The following is a 17,797-nucleotide window of genomic DNA, read 5'->3' on the forward strand; positions in this document are numbered from 1 at the left end:
AGAAAGAAAGAAAGAAAGAAAGAAAGAAAGAAAGAAAGAAAGAAAGAAAGAAAGAAAGAAAGAAAGAACAGAAAGAAAGAGAGAGAGAGAAAAGAGAAGAGAAGAAAAATGGCAAATTTAAAATGGTGGACAAATATCCAGATAACAAATGAAAACGTATTCCTCCCTTTACTTGGTAAAGTCAAAAGATACAAGATACAGTCAAAATATATACTACAATTTTCTTAAAATCTACCTGATTTTCTGCTAGAGAGTAACATTTTTTCTTCTTGAGGACAAAAATTCTAGCATATGCAACACATCTGACATTTTCAAAACAGTCCTGTTTGTTTGCTAATTCTTGGCATAGCTTCTTAAGTGTCTACTCATTTTAGTTGTTATATGAGGTGGTAGGGATATAGACCATTAAGATATGTCACCTGCCTCCAAACCTCTTACAGTCAAACTGAGGTGACAGGTAAGTAACCAGATACTGCTGTACAGGGGGATGCATGAATGAAGTGAAGCAAGACACAAAAGGGGTGTAATCACAGGTGAGACTGGGTCAGTGAGCCTGTGCTCTGGTAGCAATGGAAGACAGTTCAGAGTAGGGCTGGAGAGAACTGGAGACCATCTCAATAATCAAATGCAGTGAGGATGCTGGGGCATTTGAGAAATGTGTAATACACTTGGCATAACCCTGTGATAGGTTGGATGTGGGAGGTGAGAAGCTAACCTGCAACATCTGAATTCTGTGCCAGTGTTTTCCCTCAACAATTGTTTGATTAAATTTGATTCTTTTTTTTGTTGTTGTTTTTGAGACAGAATCTCATTCTGTTGCCCAGGCTGGAGTGCAGTTGTGCAATCTCAACTCACTGCAACCTCCGCCTCCCAGGTTCAAGCAATTCTCCTGCCTCAGCCTCCCAAGTAGCTGGGACTACAAGTGCCGCCACCATGCCCAGTTAATTTTTGTATTTTTAGTAGAGACAGGGTTTCACCATGTTGGCCAGGCTGGTCTCAAACACCTGACCTCGAGTGATCCACCTGCCTCGGCCTCCCAAAGTGCTGGGATTACAGGCATGAGCCACCGTGCCTGGCCTAAATATGATTCTTAACATGGTGAACCTAATGAAGTGTATGAGATTTTCAGGAAAAGAGTTTGTACACAATAACTGTACCTCTGACTTTCTCTTCTGTATTCCTGTGTAGCATTTATTTGTCACATTTTGCTGTGATTATTTGTTGATCTATTGGTTTTCCCCAAAGTAGCCAGACTTTGAGCTTGTGGAGGGCAGAGACCTTGTCTTATTCTGATGTTTATCCCACTTGCCTACAATTATACCTGACATGTGGAAGGTCTCAATAAACGTCCATAATTTAAGGCCTTTTTTATATTTCAAAAGTACAAATTGAAAAGAGTGAATTGCATTTTATGCAGGGAGGAGAAAGAAAGAGATGGGAATCACAGTAAATATTAACATTTCTTCTGCATTCAGCTAAAATTCAGCTTTAGATATAAAATATGGAAAAATAACCAGAGTTGAGAGCTCTCTCTGCCAAAACAGTGTTTAACATAGTTCACACAGCTGGGCTCCATTTACCTGCCCTCCAAGTGCGCAGCAAAAAGAAGATGCTGTAGGTATGGTGACCTATCATTAACTAGAGTTATTTACCTCTAGTTAAACCCCTTCTGATGGACCTTCTTGCACTGCAGAGGAAAGAAAACTAACCACATTGCCAGACTCCTTTGCAGCTAGGATCTGGATAAGAACTAGGATACCCAATCAGATGCACCGGCATGAGTCCGGGAAGGTGGAAGCATAGCAAGCATGGCCATAGTGCAGCATTCCAGCGTCATGTGAGAGGCAGCTGAGGTCGCTGGAGCAGCCTCCTTCTCCCTATATGACAGCTGTGTCCTGAAGCCAGCAGTTTACTAGTGGCTTCTCTTAGTTGTGGCAGAGGGTGCAGCCCCAGGCAGTCAATTCAGTCATGTTTTTCTAGGGTCATTCCTGGAAGCCCAGTGTAAATTTTTTATGTACCCATTTCTCAATATTAAACTCCTTTCTGCTTAGCCGGAGTGGTTTGTACCTCTGCAGCTGAACTGGACATGGGGATAAAGCCAGAGTAAGCGCCCTCCCTAGTCATGCCATTCAATGGCGATTGAGAAATCATTCAAGCCATATTTGACCTCCCATGTTTGGTTCCATACTGTTAACAGGACTGTCCTGGGAGGCTCTGTGGGAGGATCCTCACATGTCTGCTTTAGTTTCTGGTTGCTTTTATTAGATCCAGGATTGACCTAGGTAAGGACAAAGACTCCTGTAACCAAGATCAAATTAGCTTCCCACTTATTCTTTATTGCCTTTATAGCCTTCCAACCTCCTGGAAAAAGATTGAAGACAATAATATATTAAGTAATATGGCCAAAATGTGTTTGAGATCTCTTTGTTCCTTGGTATCCAAGGAAACTTGCTCCTGATACCTTGGGTGGGTCACTTTGTGTGGGGAGTAAGCAAAGGAGAAATAGCAGATGCCAGGCACTAGAACAGAAGCAGTTTCTCTCCAAAATCTGTTCCTCCTCCTTCCGTAGGATTAGCATTGGAGCTGGACACATGGGCATTCACTGATGATACTTCCTGGCTTCCCTTGCAGCAAGGTAGAGCCATGTGACTAAACTCTCACGCAGGAAATGTAAATGTCAATGAGATGAGTCACTTCTAAGTCTGAGCTAAAAACTTTAGGATGAGCCTTGCCACACTTTGTTTCCTCATCGTTTGAGACAGAGTATGAACGTGACTCTGATCAAGTTTCCCCCACGCTGAGGAGGACAGTACCCTAGGGCTGGGTTGGCAAATGCGTTCTGTAAAGGGTCAGATAGTAATTATTTTTAGCCTTGGGGGCCATACAGTCTTGGTGGTAACTACTTGACTCTGCTACTGTAGTGGAAAAGTGGCCGTTAGACAGTATGTAAATCATTGGGCAGGGTTTTACCTAAGACCGTTTTTACAAAAACAGGTGATGTGCCAGATTTGGTCTGTGGGCTGTCATGTGCTGACCCCTGCCACAGGGAATGGCAAAGCAATAAGATGAAAGGACTGTACACTTTGGTGCACACTCCGTAAAAAAGAAGCCCCCCACAAACAGTGGCTTTAAATAAAACTAGTTTCTTTTTCCTCTGTAAGAGGAAAGCCACTGTTGGTGGGGCCTCTTTTTCACAAGGCTTAGTTTCACCCTGCACCGAACATGTAGCCCAGTAAGCTGTCTCTGTACCCTGCTTGATGTCTCCCTTGGATTCAGGAACTGAGGGGGTTTATATTGATTTCACAGAACAGATAAGACTAGTTAGAAGAGGCATCTGAGGCTTTTCTCCCTGATCCAGCCGTTGCTTTGTGTCCGGCTATGGGCAGGCCTGAAATGAACTGGCCTATTATCAGTAAAAGGTTGCACTTTTCACTAATGCAGCCTAGAAAAGAGGGATCAGGATTGCTGTGGGGGGTTGGGGGGAATGGTTTGCAGCGGTCAGGGAAGGCATCTCTGAAAAGGTGACACTTGACCAAAGACCCGAAGGCAGTGAGGGGATGACCCTGCAGGCACCTGGGGAGATGTGGTTTAGACCAAGTGACATGTGAAAAGTTCTCTTATGCCCTTCGCAGGGTGTGCGATGGGGGTGTGGCTCACTTCCTCAGCTCCCGGCAGCTTAAACCCCTAGGGGGAGCATGCAGGTACCCCACCGCAGCGTCTAGGGGTGAATGTTTACAGCCCCGGAAGCCCCAGTGGGCATGTGTTACAGTGTGCTCTTTCAGCTTAGCTGTCCACTGGCAGCTTGTGTTAATCAGTTCAGTTAGACCCTCTGCCTTATTGAAAGGACAGAGGGCTTTCTGTATCCCAGGGTTCTTGCCAATGTACTGGAAAAACTGGATCACACGTGGGCTTGGAGAATGAGTGCAAGGTTTTATTGTGTGGTGGAAGAAGCTCTCAGCAGATGGATGGGGAGCCAGAAGCGGGATGGAGTGGGAAGGTGGGCTTCCCCTGGAGTCGGGCCGCTCAGCAGCTGGGCTCTCCTCTAACCACCCCTGGCCGAATTCCACATCGCCTGTGTCATTCTGCCGCTGATGGCCTGCCGAAGTCTGTGTGTTCTGCTGGTGCGTTTCTTTCAACGTCCGGTTGCTTGTGTTTGTGTTTGCTAGGGTCTTGAGGTTTTTACAGGCACAGGATGGAGGTGTGGTGGGCCAGGGTGGTCGTGGAAAATGCAACATTTAGGCGCAAAAACAGGAGTGCCTATCCTCACCAGGGTCTGTGGGCACAGGCCTGAGGCCTTCCTTTATCAAAAGGAAACTGCATCCCATGGCTAACTGCTCTGAATGGAACCTTTTAAATAAGTTATGAGTGGGCTAAATAGAAAGGTGGTAAAATAGAAGGAAAAGAGAGTAGGAATTTAGAAGCTAGTCTGATTTTTTACTTCCTTGTCTCTGTGATCTTGAGCAAGTCAACCATTCTGGGCCTCAGTTTCCTCATCTATACCTGAGAATAAAAACTGTCTGTCCTGCCTCACCGGCAGAGTTGCTGGGAGTGCCATATGATAACACACGTGTGAACACACTGCATGATTACCAAGTGTTGTGTCCACTACAGTTCTGTTCAGTGACTGACACGAAGAAAAGGTTTATTTTTCTCACCTAATAAGAGGTCCAGGGGTAGCAGCCCATGGCTGCTGCACCCACCCAAGGATGTCTTAAGAAATCTGCCTCATATGGCTGTCAGATGACTGCTGTACTCCCAGGCATTATGTTGGCATTCCAGCCAGGAAGGAGGAAAATAGACAAGAAGGAAGGGAGTGGGCGTCTATGTCAGGAAAGCAAAACTTTTCCAGAAATCCTCCACCAGCTTCCATATGTGTCTCACTGGCCAGCACTGTGTCACAGGGCTGCTCCCAGAGGCAAGGGAGCCTGGGAATTTTTTGAAAGTTGGGGGCATTGTCCCCCCACACACAAAAAAAGGGGAGAGAATGCACACTAGTTAGACACTAGCCGTGTTGCCACAAACACATTGAAAAGCCAAAATAACTATCATGGAATCAGCACTATAATTTGATTCAGATTAAATGTTATTTAAGAATAAATAGTCTCAGCCCTTTCATTGTACAAAATAGGTACCTGGATTGGCCAAGAAACATAATATGCTCAATCTTTCTGAAATATTATTAAGCACATTATTTTAACAAAACTGCAGCTCTAAGAACATAATACATCTTCACCTAAAATTAGAAATTGCTTTTAGAAAAAAAAAAAAAAGGTAGAGTGGAGCTTAGGTGCTGTTTTTCTCTTCTTCAGGGGATTTTGGAACGCCTGGAGAGTGGGGAGGTTGTGATTGGAGATGGCAGCTTTCTCATTAGTCTGGAGAAGAGAGGCTACGTGAAGGCTGGGCTCTGGACTCCAGAGGCAGTGATAGAACACCCAGACGCAGGTTGGTGCCCACATCCCCAAGAGTGTCTATCTCAGTGGTATTTTATTTAAATCTGATTGAGAGAAGATCAAGAAAAAAATAACAACTGTTTCAAAGGGGTGTTTTGCTTGCTAAAATTGCCAAGATGTAGAGACAATGGCAGTATGAAGGCGGAAGTATATGCAAGAAAGTGACCTCTCTCTTCCTTTTGCTCTCTCTCATACACACACACCCACACATCCACACGCCCACACACACTCCCACACACACACACCCCCACACACTCACACCCCTAACCCTACATCCACATATACACACCCACACAACACATATATACCCCATATACACACCCACACACCACAAACACACATACACACCCACACAACACACACACACTCACATACCCACACACACTCTCATACACACACACATCTGCATCTTAATGTAAAGGCAGTGCTAAAATAGACATCTTAATATTTGTTCCATGAATATTTACCTTGTAGATACACAGAGTTTCCTTAAAACAGCAAAGCTGTTCCTGCTTCTGATTCACCCTGCTGACAATGTGCATGGTTAATGTAACAGTGTGTTTGGTGAGGGTGATTAATGGCAGTCACAGTGTAACAGAGCACAGACAGCCAGGTCCCGGGGTTGGGAGGGCAAGGAAGTCAACACAGTTTTATATCATCCTCCTGGCTGGAAAAAAAAAGAGCTAGAGGTAAAGAACTGTGATGGGATTAGATAGTTACCTGAAATTAGAACTTTAATTCTCTTCTGACTCTTTTTTGTGTGTGTTTGTTCTCCTAAATTAAAGTGGGAAAATAAAGCCAAAGAATGAAATGGGTGAAAGAGAACACTAGCTGAGATTGGAACTTTTGATTCGCTCTGATTTTATGTATATTCGCACAGTGTATCAGATAAACCTAGGATCCTGTCTTGGTTCTTCCACTGACCAGCTGTGTGACCTTGGACAAGTCACTTGACCTCTCCAAGGATCCATATCTTCATCTGTTTCACGAGGGCACAACACGGGCTAGGTGTGAGGACTCATGAGTTAACCTGTGTGAAGTGCCCTGCGTATCATCAGCACGATGGCCATTATGATTGGTGCATCGGACACCCAGAGTTCTGTGGTAGAGCAGGACCAAGTTTTGTCCCTTTTGTGCTTAACAGGATGTTTTCCTCTGGCCCAAGAAGAACTTGTTCTTAATGTTAAAAGACCTTTTTGCTAAACTGGGAAGAAAGTGCTGGAATAACAAGAGTAAGGATACGGGAGGAGGGGCGAAAGTGGTGAAGGAGAGGAAGGAATGACTTTCGGATAGCCAGGGAAAACTTCCAGACTGCTGTCTGATGTTCCCCAGCTGCTTGCTGCTGACTCTGATATGGGTGCCACCCACATGCGTTCTGCTTTCTATGAGAAGCCCCTCACTTTACTTTGAGAGCTGCCAATGCTGACTATAGTAGACCAGCTATGTCCTTCACAACACAGGTATAGAATAAACCTCTCTGGACTAAGAGACCAAGGGATAATTGGCCAATCTGGTCTTAATCTCTTAATGTGACTGCACCGAGTCATTGAGGCCCATCACCAGAACAATACAAGGCTACTCTAAACAGTACATCCTGCCTATGAATTCTATTGACCTTAATCTATAACTTTTTATCACTACTAGGTTTGAACTGACGTATGATTGAAAGAGATGGGAGTCAGTGAAAATGACAGCTTCTGTAATATTTCTTTGTTCATTTATTTCAATGTTTAAAACCCAACTACTTTGTAGTTCGTCAACTTCACATGGAATTCTTGAGAGCAGGATCAAATGTCATGCAGACTTTCACCTTTTCTGCCAGTGAGAACAATATGAAAGCAAGGTAAACGGCAATGGCTGGGTGCGGGGAGGGAGTCATCTATTAAAAAATAACCTCTACATGGGAAGCTATGGCATTGACGATGTGTTACTATACTTTATTACAAAAGTTCCATATAAGTATCTATGTATTAATTGTCACATAAAGATATATACTAACTAGGCTGGGCATAGTGGCTTACACCTGTAATTCCAGCACTTTGAGAGGCCGAGGTGGACAGACCACTTGAGCCCAGGAGCTCCAGATCAGCCTGGACAACATGGTGAAACCCCATCTCTACTAAAAATGCAAAAATTAGCTGGGCGTGGTGGCAGGTGCCAGTAATCCCAGCTATGCGGGAGGCTGAGGCATGAGAATGGCTTGAACTTGGGAGATGGAGGTTGCAGTGAGCCAAGATCACACCACTGCACTCCAGCCTGGGTGACAGAGCGAGACTCCATCTCAGAAAAAAAAGAAGTTAATGTATACTAAATGAATTAGCTTTCTCTCCCCATTTAGGTAGAGGAGGGTTCAGGAATAGGGGTGAAATAAACCATTGGAAGGGCATGGCTGTCTTCTTGTGTTATTTTTTAGAGAGAAAGCACCTCATAGATGCTCTTTTTACCTTCTCATTTCATTGTTTCTCTTCTGGAGACATGGAGGCCCTAAAAAACACGACACTGGTGTAGAAATGAGAAAAAATGGGTTTAATATCCAGCAATTGGTTGCGGCTTTGTGTAAGACACCTACCTGCATTGAGCATTGGTTTTCTCTCTGCAAAATGGAGGTAATGGTAGTACTTAAGTTCATAGACCTGTTGAGAAGAGTAAGTAAGATCAAAGATGTGGACGTATTGTGAAATATTCTGCAAATGTAAAATGTTAACACGTGTAAATATTAATGCCCGTTAATTCATTCAACCAACCAACACGTACTGAGTATCTGTTATAGTCCATTCTCTATGTTAGATTCAAAAATGATACAAAGGCATAGACCCTATCTGGAGGCTCAAGGTCAAGTATGGGAGGCAAACAAATAGTTATTAAAATCCAATGTGGTAAGTACAGTAATGGAAATATAAGGTCATGGTAACAGAGGAGGCTGTACCCAACTCTGCTGGTCTTCTCTGCTTGCATTGAAAAGAGTGGCTTATATGCATCTTACTTGTTTATTGTTCCTTTGGTTATCTTTTATATTTTACCTTCAAACTGCTAGGCTCACCATCTGAACTCTTGCTCTCTGACCTCAGTGGGAAGATGTGAATGCTGCCTGTGACCTCGCCAGGGAAGTGGCTGGCAAAGGTGATGCTTTGGTTGCAGGGGGAATCTGCCAGACATCAATATACAAATACCACAAAGAAGAAGCTAGAATTAAAAAACTTTTTCGACAACAGCTAGAAGTTTTTGCCTGGAAAAATGTGGACTTCTTGATTGCAGAGGTGAGGCTAGTATTAGAGGAAAAGGATTGAGCCTATTTTGCAAGCATAACTGCAGAGTCTTCACATTCCATGAGGGTATTGGACAGCTTTATGCCCTCGTTTCTTCCATGTGGGTGGTCAAAGGTTTATTTAAATGCTTGGCAGTCGAGGTCTACATTCCCTCATTGGTATGCTAGGTTCTCTTGGAACCAAAGGACAGACCCAGGAGAGGCCTGACCATAGCCTTTGATCTTCTAAGGTCTGGGTGGCTGCAGAAGCTGACTCGGGGGACTCTACAACCTAGAAGGAAGCATAGGGCACAGTGCATCCGGGAGCACCCTCTCCAGAGGGAGAAGCCAGGCAGGAGGGCGCTGCATGTGTGGGCTGGGGACTGAGACAGCAAGGCCTAGAAGGTGGTGGCTGTCCAGGCTTGTCCAGGCCCCACCAATAATGCTCAGCACCCAGTAGTTTCCATAGCCTTCTCCATGCATGTCTTGCTCTTCTAGCCTCTCTGCTTTCGCTTAAGCTATGACATGTGAGTTACATTTTGAAGAAAGAATCAGTAGGTATTGGTCATTGATTGGACATGAAGGCCCAGAACATTCTCTTTCCTCCGCTTCCAAAAAGAAAGTCCTCATTCCCCATTTCCCAACATAACTGCTACTGCCTGGAGTCATGCCTTCAACCCACGACTTTACTCCAAACAAGAGAATATCCCCTGGCCAGGCGCGGTGGCTCACACCTGTAATCCCAGCACTTTGGGATGCCAAGGCAGGTGGATGGCATGAGGTCAGGAATTCAACACTAGCCTGGCCAACATGGTGAAAGCCCATCCCTACTAAAAATACAAAAATTAGCTGGGCATAGTGGTAGGAGCCTGTAGTCCCAACTACTCAGGAAGCTGAGGCAGGAGAATGGCTTGAACCCAGGAGGTGGAGGTTGCAGTGAGCCAAGATAGCGTGCCACTGCACTCCAGCCTGGGTGACAGAGTGAGACTCTGTCTCAAAAGAGAGAGAGAGAGAGAGAAAATAGCCCCCACCATTATTCCTCCTGGTCGCCCCACTGAACTCTGCTGAAAACTTTGCCTCATCAACCTGCCCACGCCTGGCCAACCCCACTGGGAACAGACATCTACAGGGACAAGCACAAACTCCACCCTCTGTGCTTTCCAGATGGATGATGACACCACTCTGTTTGTTTAAGAACCCATCTTTTGATTCTCTCTGTCATTGCTCACACTGCTTCTGCAGAATTTGTTTCTAACTCAAGAGGGAAGAAACGGGAAGATTTCTGGCTTTTCTTTAGTTGCCTTAAGGTCAGCTTTTCAGCTGTGGCACGGAAGGGGGCTCCTGGGAAGCACCCCAGAAAATGACACAGGTTTACCAGACAAGATGTCCTGTCTGCCACTAGCAAAGAACGGGAGTAGCTATCTCTCCCAAGCTGTGCCTCAATCTCCTCATCCAGGGAAATAGTATTTCCCTTCCTACTTTATGGAGTACTTATGAATATCTAAGTAGAAGCGAATATAAAAGCTCTTTGAAGTATGTAACACATGATAAGCTACTCATTGTTTCAGAGACTACCCCAGTTTTATAAGAGATGAATCTACAATTTATTAGCGAAACTTTTCCTCCTTCAAAATTATGATTTTAAATACTCAGTTACTTTGAAAATCTCTGGGTGTGTTTTCTTCTTTTTTACTCATAGGCATCATCTCACTAAATCAAGGATCCCTGAATGAAAAACTATAAGTTATTGTTATAGGAATGAAAATATTTACTTGGAAAGGTATTCTTTAATCAGTCTTATAGACACACATTCCTTTGCAAGTTTTATTGTATATATGTTTATATTCTATTTGGTAATTTTTATAACTGTCTTGCTATATTTACCTTTACCATTCAAAGTCTGCTTTATGTTTGGACCAAGGGGACAAGTGACATTTCTCTTAGTATTTTGAGCATGTTGAAGAAGCTGTGTGGGCTGTGGAAGTCTTAAAAGAATCCGATAGACCCGTGGCAGTTACCATGTGCATAGGCCCAGAGGGAGACATGCATGATACAACCCCCAGAGAATGTGCCGTGAGGCTGGTGAAGGCAGGTAATTTGGACCCATACAGTGATACACAGCTCAGTTGTTGCTTATGAAATTTAACAAAGTGTGCTTGATACTGTGAGAGCAGTTTGGAAGTAATAGAATTAACTCCAATCAGTTTTCTTATCTGTAAATTGTGGGAGGTGGAGGGGGATAGCTAACCTCTAAGGTACCTTCCAACTATTAAAAAAAAAATAAACAAATAAATAAATAAGTAATAAAATGTAAGTGTTATTTCTTTGCACAGGGGCTTCCATCGTTGGCGTGAACTGCCGCTTTGGGCCCGAGACCAGCTTGAAGACGATGGAGCTCATGAAGGAGGGTCTTGAGCGGGCAGGGCTGAAAGCGCACCTCATGGTGCAGCCCCTGGGGTTCCACACGCCCGACTGTGGCAAAGAGGGGTTTGTGGACCTCCCAGAATATCCCTTTGGTAAGCTCAGGTGCATAGTAGAGGTCTTTGTATTTCTCGTTGTGACAAAATCCAAATGGCTATAATAAATTGTGGCTCAGTTTTACAATAAGAAACTGCATATGACAAAACATTCGGTGTTAACCAAAAATGAGCTACCAGAAGAATGCATCATCTAAAGTTTACAATTTTTTTTTATCGGAAAAACTGCTCATTAGAGCATCCATCCTTTGAAAATGAGAACAATAACAGAAATGCTGTTAACTATTGTGATACAGGACTGGAGTCCAGAGTTGCCACCAGATGGGATATTCAAAAATATGCCAGAGAGGCCTACAACCTGGGGGTCAGGTACATTGGCGGGTGCTGTGGATTTGAGCCCTACCACATCAGGGCAAATTGCAGAGGAGCTGGCCCCAGAAAGGGGCTTTTTGCCACCAGCTTCAGAAAAACATGGCAGCTGGGGAAGTGGTTTGGACATGCACACCAAACCCTGGGTTAGAGCAAGGTAAGCATTTTAAAATTAACATTCTTATTATTTTCCTTTAATCTAATTTTGTTTATTGTTGTAAATGTTATGCATGCATATGGCAAAAAGTATAGAAACGTATAAAGTGAAAAGTAAAAATTATCCCCTTCCTGACACCAGTCCCATTTCCAAAATTGTCCTCAGTCCATTTGGGCTGTTAGAACAATACCATAAACTGGGTGGCTTATACACAACAGAAATTTCTTTCTCAGCTCTAGAGGCTGCAAAGTCCAAGATCAACGTGTCAGCAGATTCAGTGTCCGGTGAAGGCCTTATAGATGGTAAAGGTCATCTCTAAGGAAGCAGGCATTCCTTACAGATGATACGTTCTTGCTGTGTTCTTACATGGTAGATGGGGTACCGCAGCTCCCTGGGGTCTCTTTTCTTTTTTTTCTTTCTTTTTTTTTTTGTTTTTGTTTTTGAGACAGCATCTGGCTCCATTGCCCAGGCTGCAGTGCAATGGCACAATCTTGGTTCACTGCAACCTCTGCCTCCCAGCTTCAAGTAATTCTCCTGCCTCAGCATCCCGAGTAGCTGGGATTACAGGCGCCCACCACCACATCCGATTAATTTTTGTATTTTAGTAGGGACAGGGTTCCACCATGTTACCCAGGCTGGTCTCGAACTCCTGACCTCGTGATCCACCTGCCTCGGCCTCCCAAAGTGCTGGGATTAGAGTGGGGCCTCTACTAGTCCCATTCATCAGGGCTCCACCCTCATGACCCAATCACCTCCCAGTGGCTCCACCTCCTAATATCATCACATTGGTGACTAGGTTTCAACATATGCATTGTGGGGGACATGGATGATCAGACCAGGGCGCAGAGGAAACCTGTTTGTCATTTGTAGTTTGAAATCTTGTACCTCTCTTTCTTTCGTCATCAGTTTTAAGTGGTTATTATTGATAACCCTTTATGAAAGCTGAGGGATTTAAATCACACAGTCTTCCCCTTTCCCCCATTCTCCTTTTTCCAGTTTTGATTCGTTACACTTTTATTTCTTCTGTTGGAAATCATCTTTTTAAGTTAAAATTATATATTTAACCACCTGTTTCTTAGTTCATCACTATAAGGCAGGAATCTCTTGACTCCACTCTCTGTAAAATAAGAATAGATTGCCTTCTGCTTCTTTCCACTTTCTCTCTCTCATCTACCCCTTGGTGTCTTTAAGTTTTACCATACTTTACTATCATCAAGGTTTATAACCATTTTGTTCTACTCTATAGTTATAATTGTCTTTCAAGCATTCTCTGTAGGTTGATCCTAAAAATATAAAATCAATAACATTTACAATATTATTATAATTGTTACATTAAACAAGCAAGACTCATGAAACATAATTAGAACTCACTTTTATTTTTGTCTCCCTCTATCCCTTTAAACCTACTCAATGAATTCCTTCCTTTGTTCCTATTTGAAAATACTGACATGCTCTAGAACTTCTCTGGGTGCTCTTAGGCAATGAAAAGTTCCATAATCACTTTATTTCACAGATAGTCTCAGTTCAGTAATTAAAAGTGTTTAGGACTGGGCACAGTGACTCACACCTGTAATCCTAGCACTTTGGGTGGATCACCTGAGCTCAGCAGTTCAAGACCATCCTGGCCAACATGGCAAAACCTCATCTCTACTAAAAATACAAAAGTTAGCCTGGCGTGGTGGCAGGAGCCTATAATCCCAGCTACTAGGGAGGCTGAGGCAGGAGAATCGCTTGAATCCAGTGGGGTGGAGGTTGCAGTGAGCCAAGATTGCACCACTTCACTCCAGCCCGGGGAACAGAGCGAAACTCCACCTCAAAATGAACACACACAAAAAAAACCCCAAAATAAAAAATAAACAAAAATGTTCAGGTTCATGGCAAATCAAAACTCAGAGCAAGTTTGAAACTTGAAGCTTCTCCCTTTGTCCAGCAACAGCCTTCCACGGACAGGAAACCAGGAGAGGCCAACGTGCTGCTTCTCTTTCTCTGTCCTATGCTCCCAACCCTCCCTTCCCATCTGCTACCCATGGTTTCTGGCCTCCTCAGATTCAAAGCAAGAAGAGAGAGGATGGGTGAAGGAGTAAGACTGTTGTTGCTTGCCTGGCACCCTGATAGGAAGCCGGCATGCTTTGAGCCTGGCGGATCTTTGTGAGCACGCTCATGGGTCTTCAGAGGCTTCCACTGGAAACTTTTGTCTGTAATTCTCATGCCACACGCATTTTTCTGACTGTGACTTCCACCTCAGACAGTGGCTTTTTCAACCAGGTCACTCCAGATATACTCTGATCTGGGGGTCCCATTATCCTTCCTGGTGATTCTCTTGGGCCAGATTTTAGATAGCTCAGGCTGGCTCTCTTGCTCTCATTAGACTCAAAACAGCTTTCACCCTTCCTTTCTACAGACAAGCCCTGAGAGTGTGGTCTGACCCCAATTTAACAGCACCCCTTTTGCCCACAAGCAAGGTAGCTGGTCCATTGTTCTCCTGTGGTCTAGATTTTCCAGGGGAGAGTCAGGTGAGTCATCTGGCTGGTTTGTGGCCACCTCCTTTAAACTTCTGCTCAGTGTCTGTCTTACAACTCCCCTTGATACCTAAAATCCGTCATGCCTTGGTATTTCCAGTCAAACTTCCAATCTAATACTCTGTTGCAGGAATAATAGAAAATTGTTGCATTTAGAAAAACGTTCACTGTAGAACAAAGTAGTGTTCTGCAGTGTTCTGTGTTCCTTTATCCGTGGGACCATGGATAAAGAGAAATAATCCTATTTACAAAACTTAAGCTACCTGTTGGAGAATGTTCCAAGCATCAAGGTCAAATGAATTTTCTTCTCTTACATTCCCACGGATATATTGTCCAAATCCATGCCATATTTCAATTTGCTTCATACTTGGTCTGACTTTCTTTGTATAGCTTTTGATTTTCAAGAGATTTCTGATTAACTTCCTTTTTCATTGTTGAAAGAAAAATAACAGGGCTTCACTTTCCCTGAGGTCTTACAATTACTGTTCTGTTATGGATCATTGTATTTCACACACACACTCTCATACTCTTTCTCTCTCCTCTGTCTCTCCATGTAGATAATCTTTTGTTATGTATGTGTATGTATATATACATGTGTATGTATATATATACATATGTATGTATATCTGTTGATATAATTCCATCCCCCTCCCATCTTCTAGAACTAGTCACAATCTCTGCTGTCTTCTCTTTGTTCAGTACTCTTATGTACTTCACCCATTTTGTGCTTATTTATTCATTTCAGTGGGATTGAAAGTCTTCATTTTTGGACTGGAAAAACTTGCCTAATGCAAATTTACTTAGGTTGTAAAAGTAGGCAAGAATCATTTAGCCGAAACTTTCTTCTAGGGGATATGGATATTTACCAGAGAAGACGGTTTGTATATGTGTCATACTTTTTAAAAAGTACTAAATATAAATATAATTAAAAGGTGAGGAAAACATACTTTATTGATGATTAAAATAGTTTAAATAAGTGAGACGTTTATTTAATTATCATCTGCTAGGAAACCTTAAAATTCATTAGCCATTAGAATTAAAACATTATTCTATAGACCAAAGCAAGAAGACACCCTTTGTACCCTGACTCCCAAACCTACTGATATTCACAGAAATTTATGACTACACAATAAACACTAGATTTCTGACATCTTATCACCCAAAAATAGTGATTTACTCGTTGTTTTATAAGTGAAGTAGAAAAAATGATAAAAATATATTTATCAGAAAGGGCTGTGACCAGGGACCTTTGTACTCTTCTTGCTTTGTCTAACAACAAGAAACAAATATTGGTTAAGTAATTTGTATTATTTTCTTAGTTACTTTTTGGAGAATTATACTTTGACTCATTACATTAAAAACTGTTCTCATATTCTCCTCATTACACTAAAATATTGATAGAGTTAGAAGGACTCTGTTAGAAATTTCAGAATAAATATAATTCATAAAAGTATAGGAAATTTAAGGCTGGGCATGGTGGCTTATGCCTGGAATCCCAGCACTTTGGGAGGCCAAGGCAGACGGATCACTGGAGCTCAGGAGTTTGAGACTAGCCTGGACATCATGGGGAGACCCTGTCTCTACTAAAAATACAAAAATTAGCCTGGTATGGTGGTGCACACCGGTAGTCCCAGCTACCTAGGGGGCTGAGGCAGAAGAATTGCTTGAATCCAGGAGGTCTAGGCTGCAGTGAGCCAAGATTGCGCCACTGCACTCCAACCTGGGCAACAGAGCAATACCCTGTCTCAAAATAAAAAGTATATGAAATTGAAATACCTTGTCTTTTTCTGAAAGGTGGTATGAAACCTAATGATTGTTATTGAAATGTGAGAAAGGCCCCTGGCATTAATGGATATGGACATAGTTTTCTGTCTGTATGTTATAACGAAAGTTCTGCTTTAGCCTGATTATCTGCCAAGTTTTGACTCTGGGTGGGTGTGTGTGTGTGTGTGTGTGTGCATGATTATGTACATATACATACACATATACATATATGACATATTGGACTTACAGGCAAGACTTTTAATTAATTAATTATGTATACATTAAAACACAGGGCTCGAAGGGACTATTGGGAGAATCTGCTGCCAGCTTCAGGCAGACCTTTCTGTCCTTCGCTGTCAAAGCCAGACATCTAAGGAGCAGTGAAAGAAAACCCTGAAATAACAGAACAGAAAAAAAGTTGCCCTCAAGCCCGACCTGGAACCCTTCCTCGCCTTCATCCTCACCATGCCCTGCTATCTCCAGCTGCTGAGCAGCTGAGGTTCTGCAGCCCCTTCCCTTCCAGTCCACAAGCGCGTACATATTGAGCTCCTGCTGTGGTTAAGCACTGCAACAGACGCTATCACAGATGCAGAGAAGCGAGAGGCACCTTGTCCTCCAAGAACTTACTGGCCAATAATGCTGCAGTGCATTCCTTTGAAGATCATCAGGAATAGCCAAACTTGTCTTTGAGGGTGAATTTGACACTTTAAAATAATCAGAAGTCACTGAGACCCAAAGCTAGTGAATAATTCAAGTGACTAAGCTAGGTACTTGAGGATGATAGAGCAACACTAAACTAAAGCAATGAGTCTGCTTTTCTTTAATGATTTATATGATAACTCCAAAGGCAATCCCAAAAGAAAAGATGTAAAGAATGTTTTGAGCAATGGTAGGATTATTGAAATAAATGTATAACTATCCAAAGTGATTACTTTCAAAGATGATTTTTACTTAACGATATTAGGTCCGGCCAGGTGAAGTGACTCACATCTGTAATCTCAGCACTTTGGGAGGCCAAGATGGGTGGATCACCTGAGGTCAAGAATGCAAGACCAGCCTGACCAATATGGTGAAACCCTGTCTCTACAAAAATACAAAAATTAGCTGGGCATCATGGCAGGTGCTTGTAATCCGAGCTACTCGGGAGGCTGAAGCAGGAGAATCGCTTGAACCTGTGAGGCAGAGGTTGCAGTGAGCCGATATCGGGCCATCGCACTTCAGCCTGGGTGACAAGAGTGAGACTCCACCTCAAAAAAAAAAAAAAAGATATTAGGTCCTAGAATTTTTAAAATATGTCTTCATAATCTCAGGTAGCTAGGTTATAAACTATTTAAAGACAAGATCACATGATAAGCTTCTCATAATTCTCCTTACTTAGCATTGTGTTAGACATACTAATAGGTGCACAGTGAAATACTTATTGTTGATTGTTTAAAAATAAGTCAAAATAAACAGTTTTAGAAAACCTTTTCAAAAGTCAGAGTTCAGGCCATGGGCAGGGGCTCATGCCTATAATCCCAGCACTTTGGGAGGCCAGGGTGAGCAGATCACTTGAGGTCAAGAGTTCAAGACCAGCCTGGCCTTGAGGTCAAGAGTTCAAAACCAGCCTGGCCAACATGGCAAAACCCCATCTCTACTAAATAAAACACAAAAATTATCCAGGCATGGTGGTGCATGCCTGTAATCCCAGCTACTTGGATGTTGAGGCAAGAGAATTGCTTGAACCTGGGAGGTGGAGGTTGCAGTGAGCTGAAATCACCCCACTGCACTCCAGCCTGGGAGACAGAGTTCAAATCTATTTTGGTCTAATGTTTTCT

At 43.0% G+C, this 17,797-nt stretch overlaps 1 protein-coding gene across 1 annotated transcript; it reads left to right on the forward strand.

Moving 5' to 3' along the window:
• Positions 1-3,947: 3,947 nt before the first annotated feature.
• BHMT2 (betaine--homocysteine S-methyltransferase 2) lies at positions 3,948-16,973 on the forward strand. Its single transcript, XM_023215064.2, is given in 10 exon segments — positions 3,948-4,121; positions 5,310-5,442; positions 7,203-7,293; positions 7,864-7,993; positions 8,519-8,707; positions 10,639-10,786; positions 11,028-11,210; positions 11,468-11,586; positions 11,588-11,697; positions 16,273-16,973. Coding segments are annotated over 10 exon segments (1,215 nt in total). The 5' UTR covers positions 3,948-4,091; the 3' UTR covers positions 16,355-16,973.
• The last annotated feature ends 824 nt before the right edge of the window (positions 16,974-17,797 follow it).

This window comes from Piliocolobus tephrosceles, chromosome 4 (genome assembly GCF_002776525.5).
Source record: "Piliocolobus tephrosceles isolate RC106 chromosome 4, ASM277652v3, whole genome shotgun sequence".
Taxonomy (NCBI): Eukaryota; Metazoa; Chordata; class Mammalia; order Primates; family Cercopithecidae; genus Piliocolobus; species Piliocolobus tephrosceles.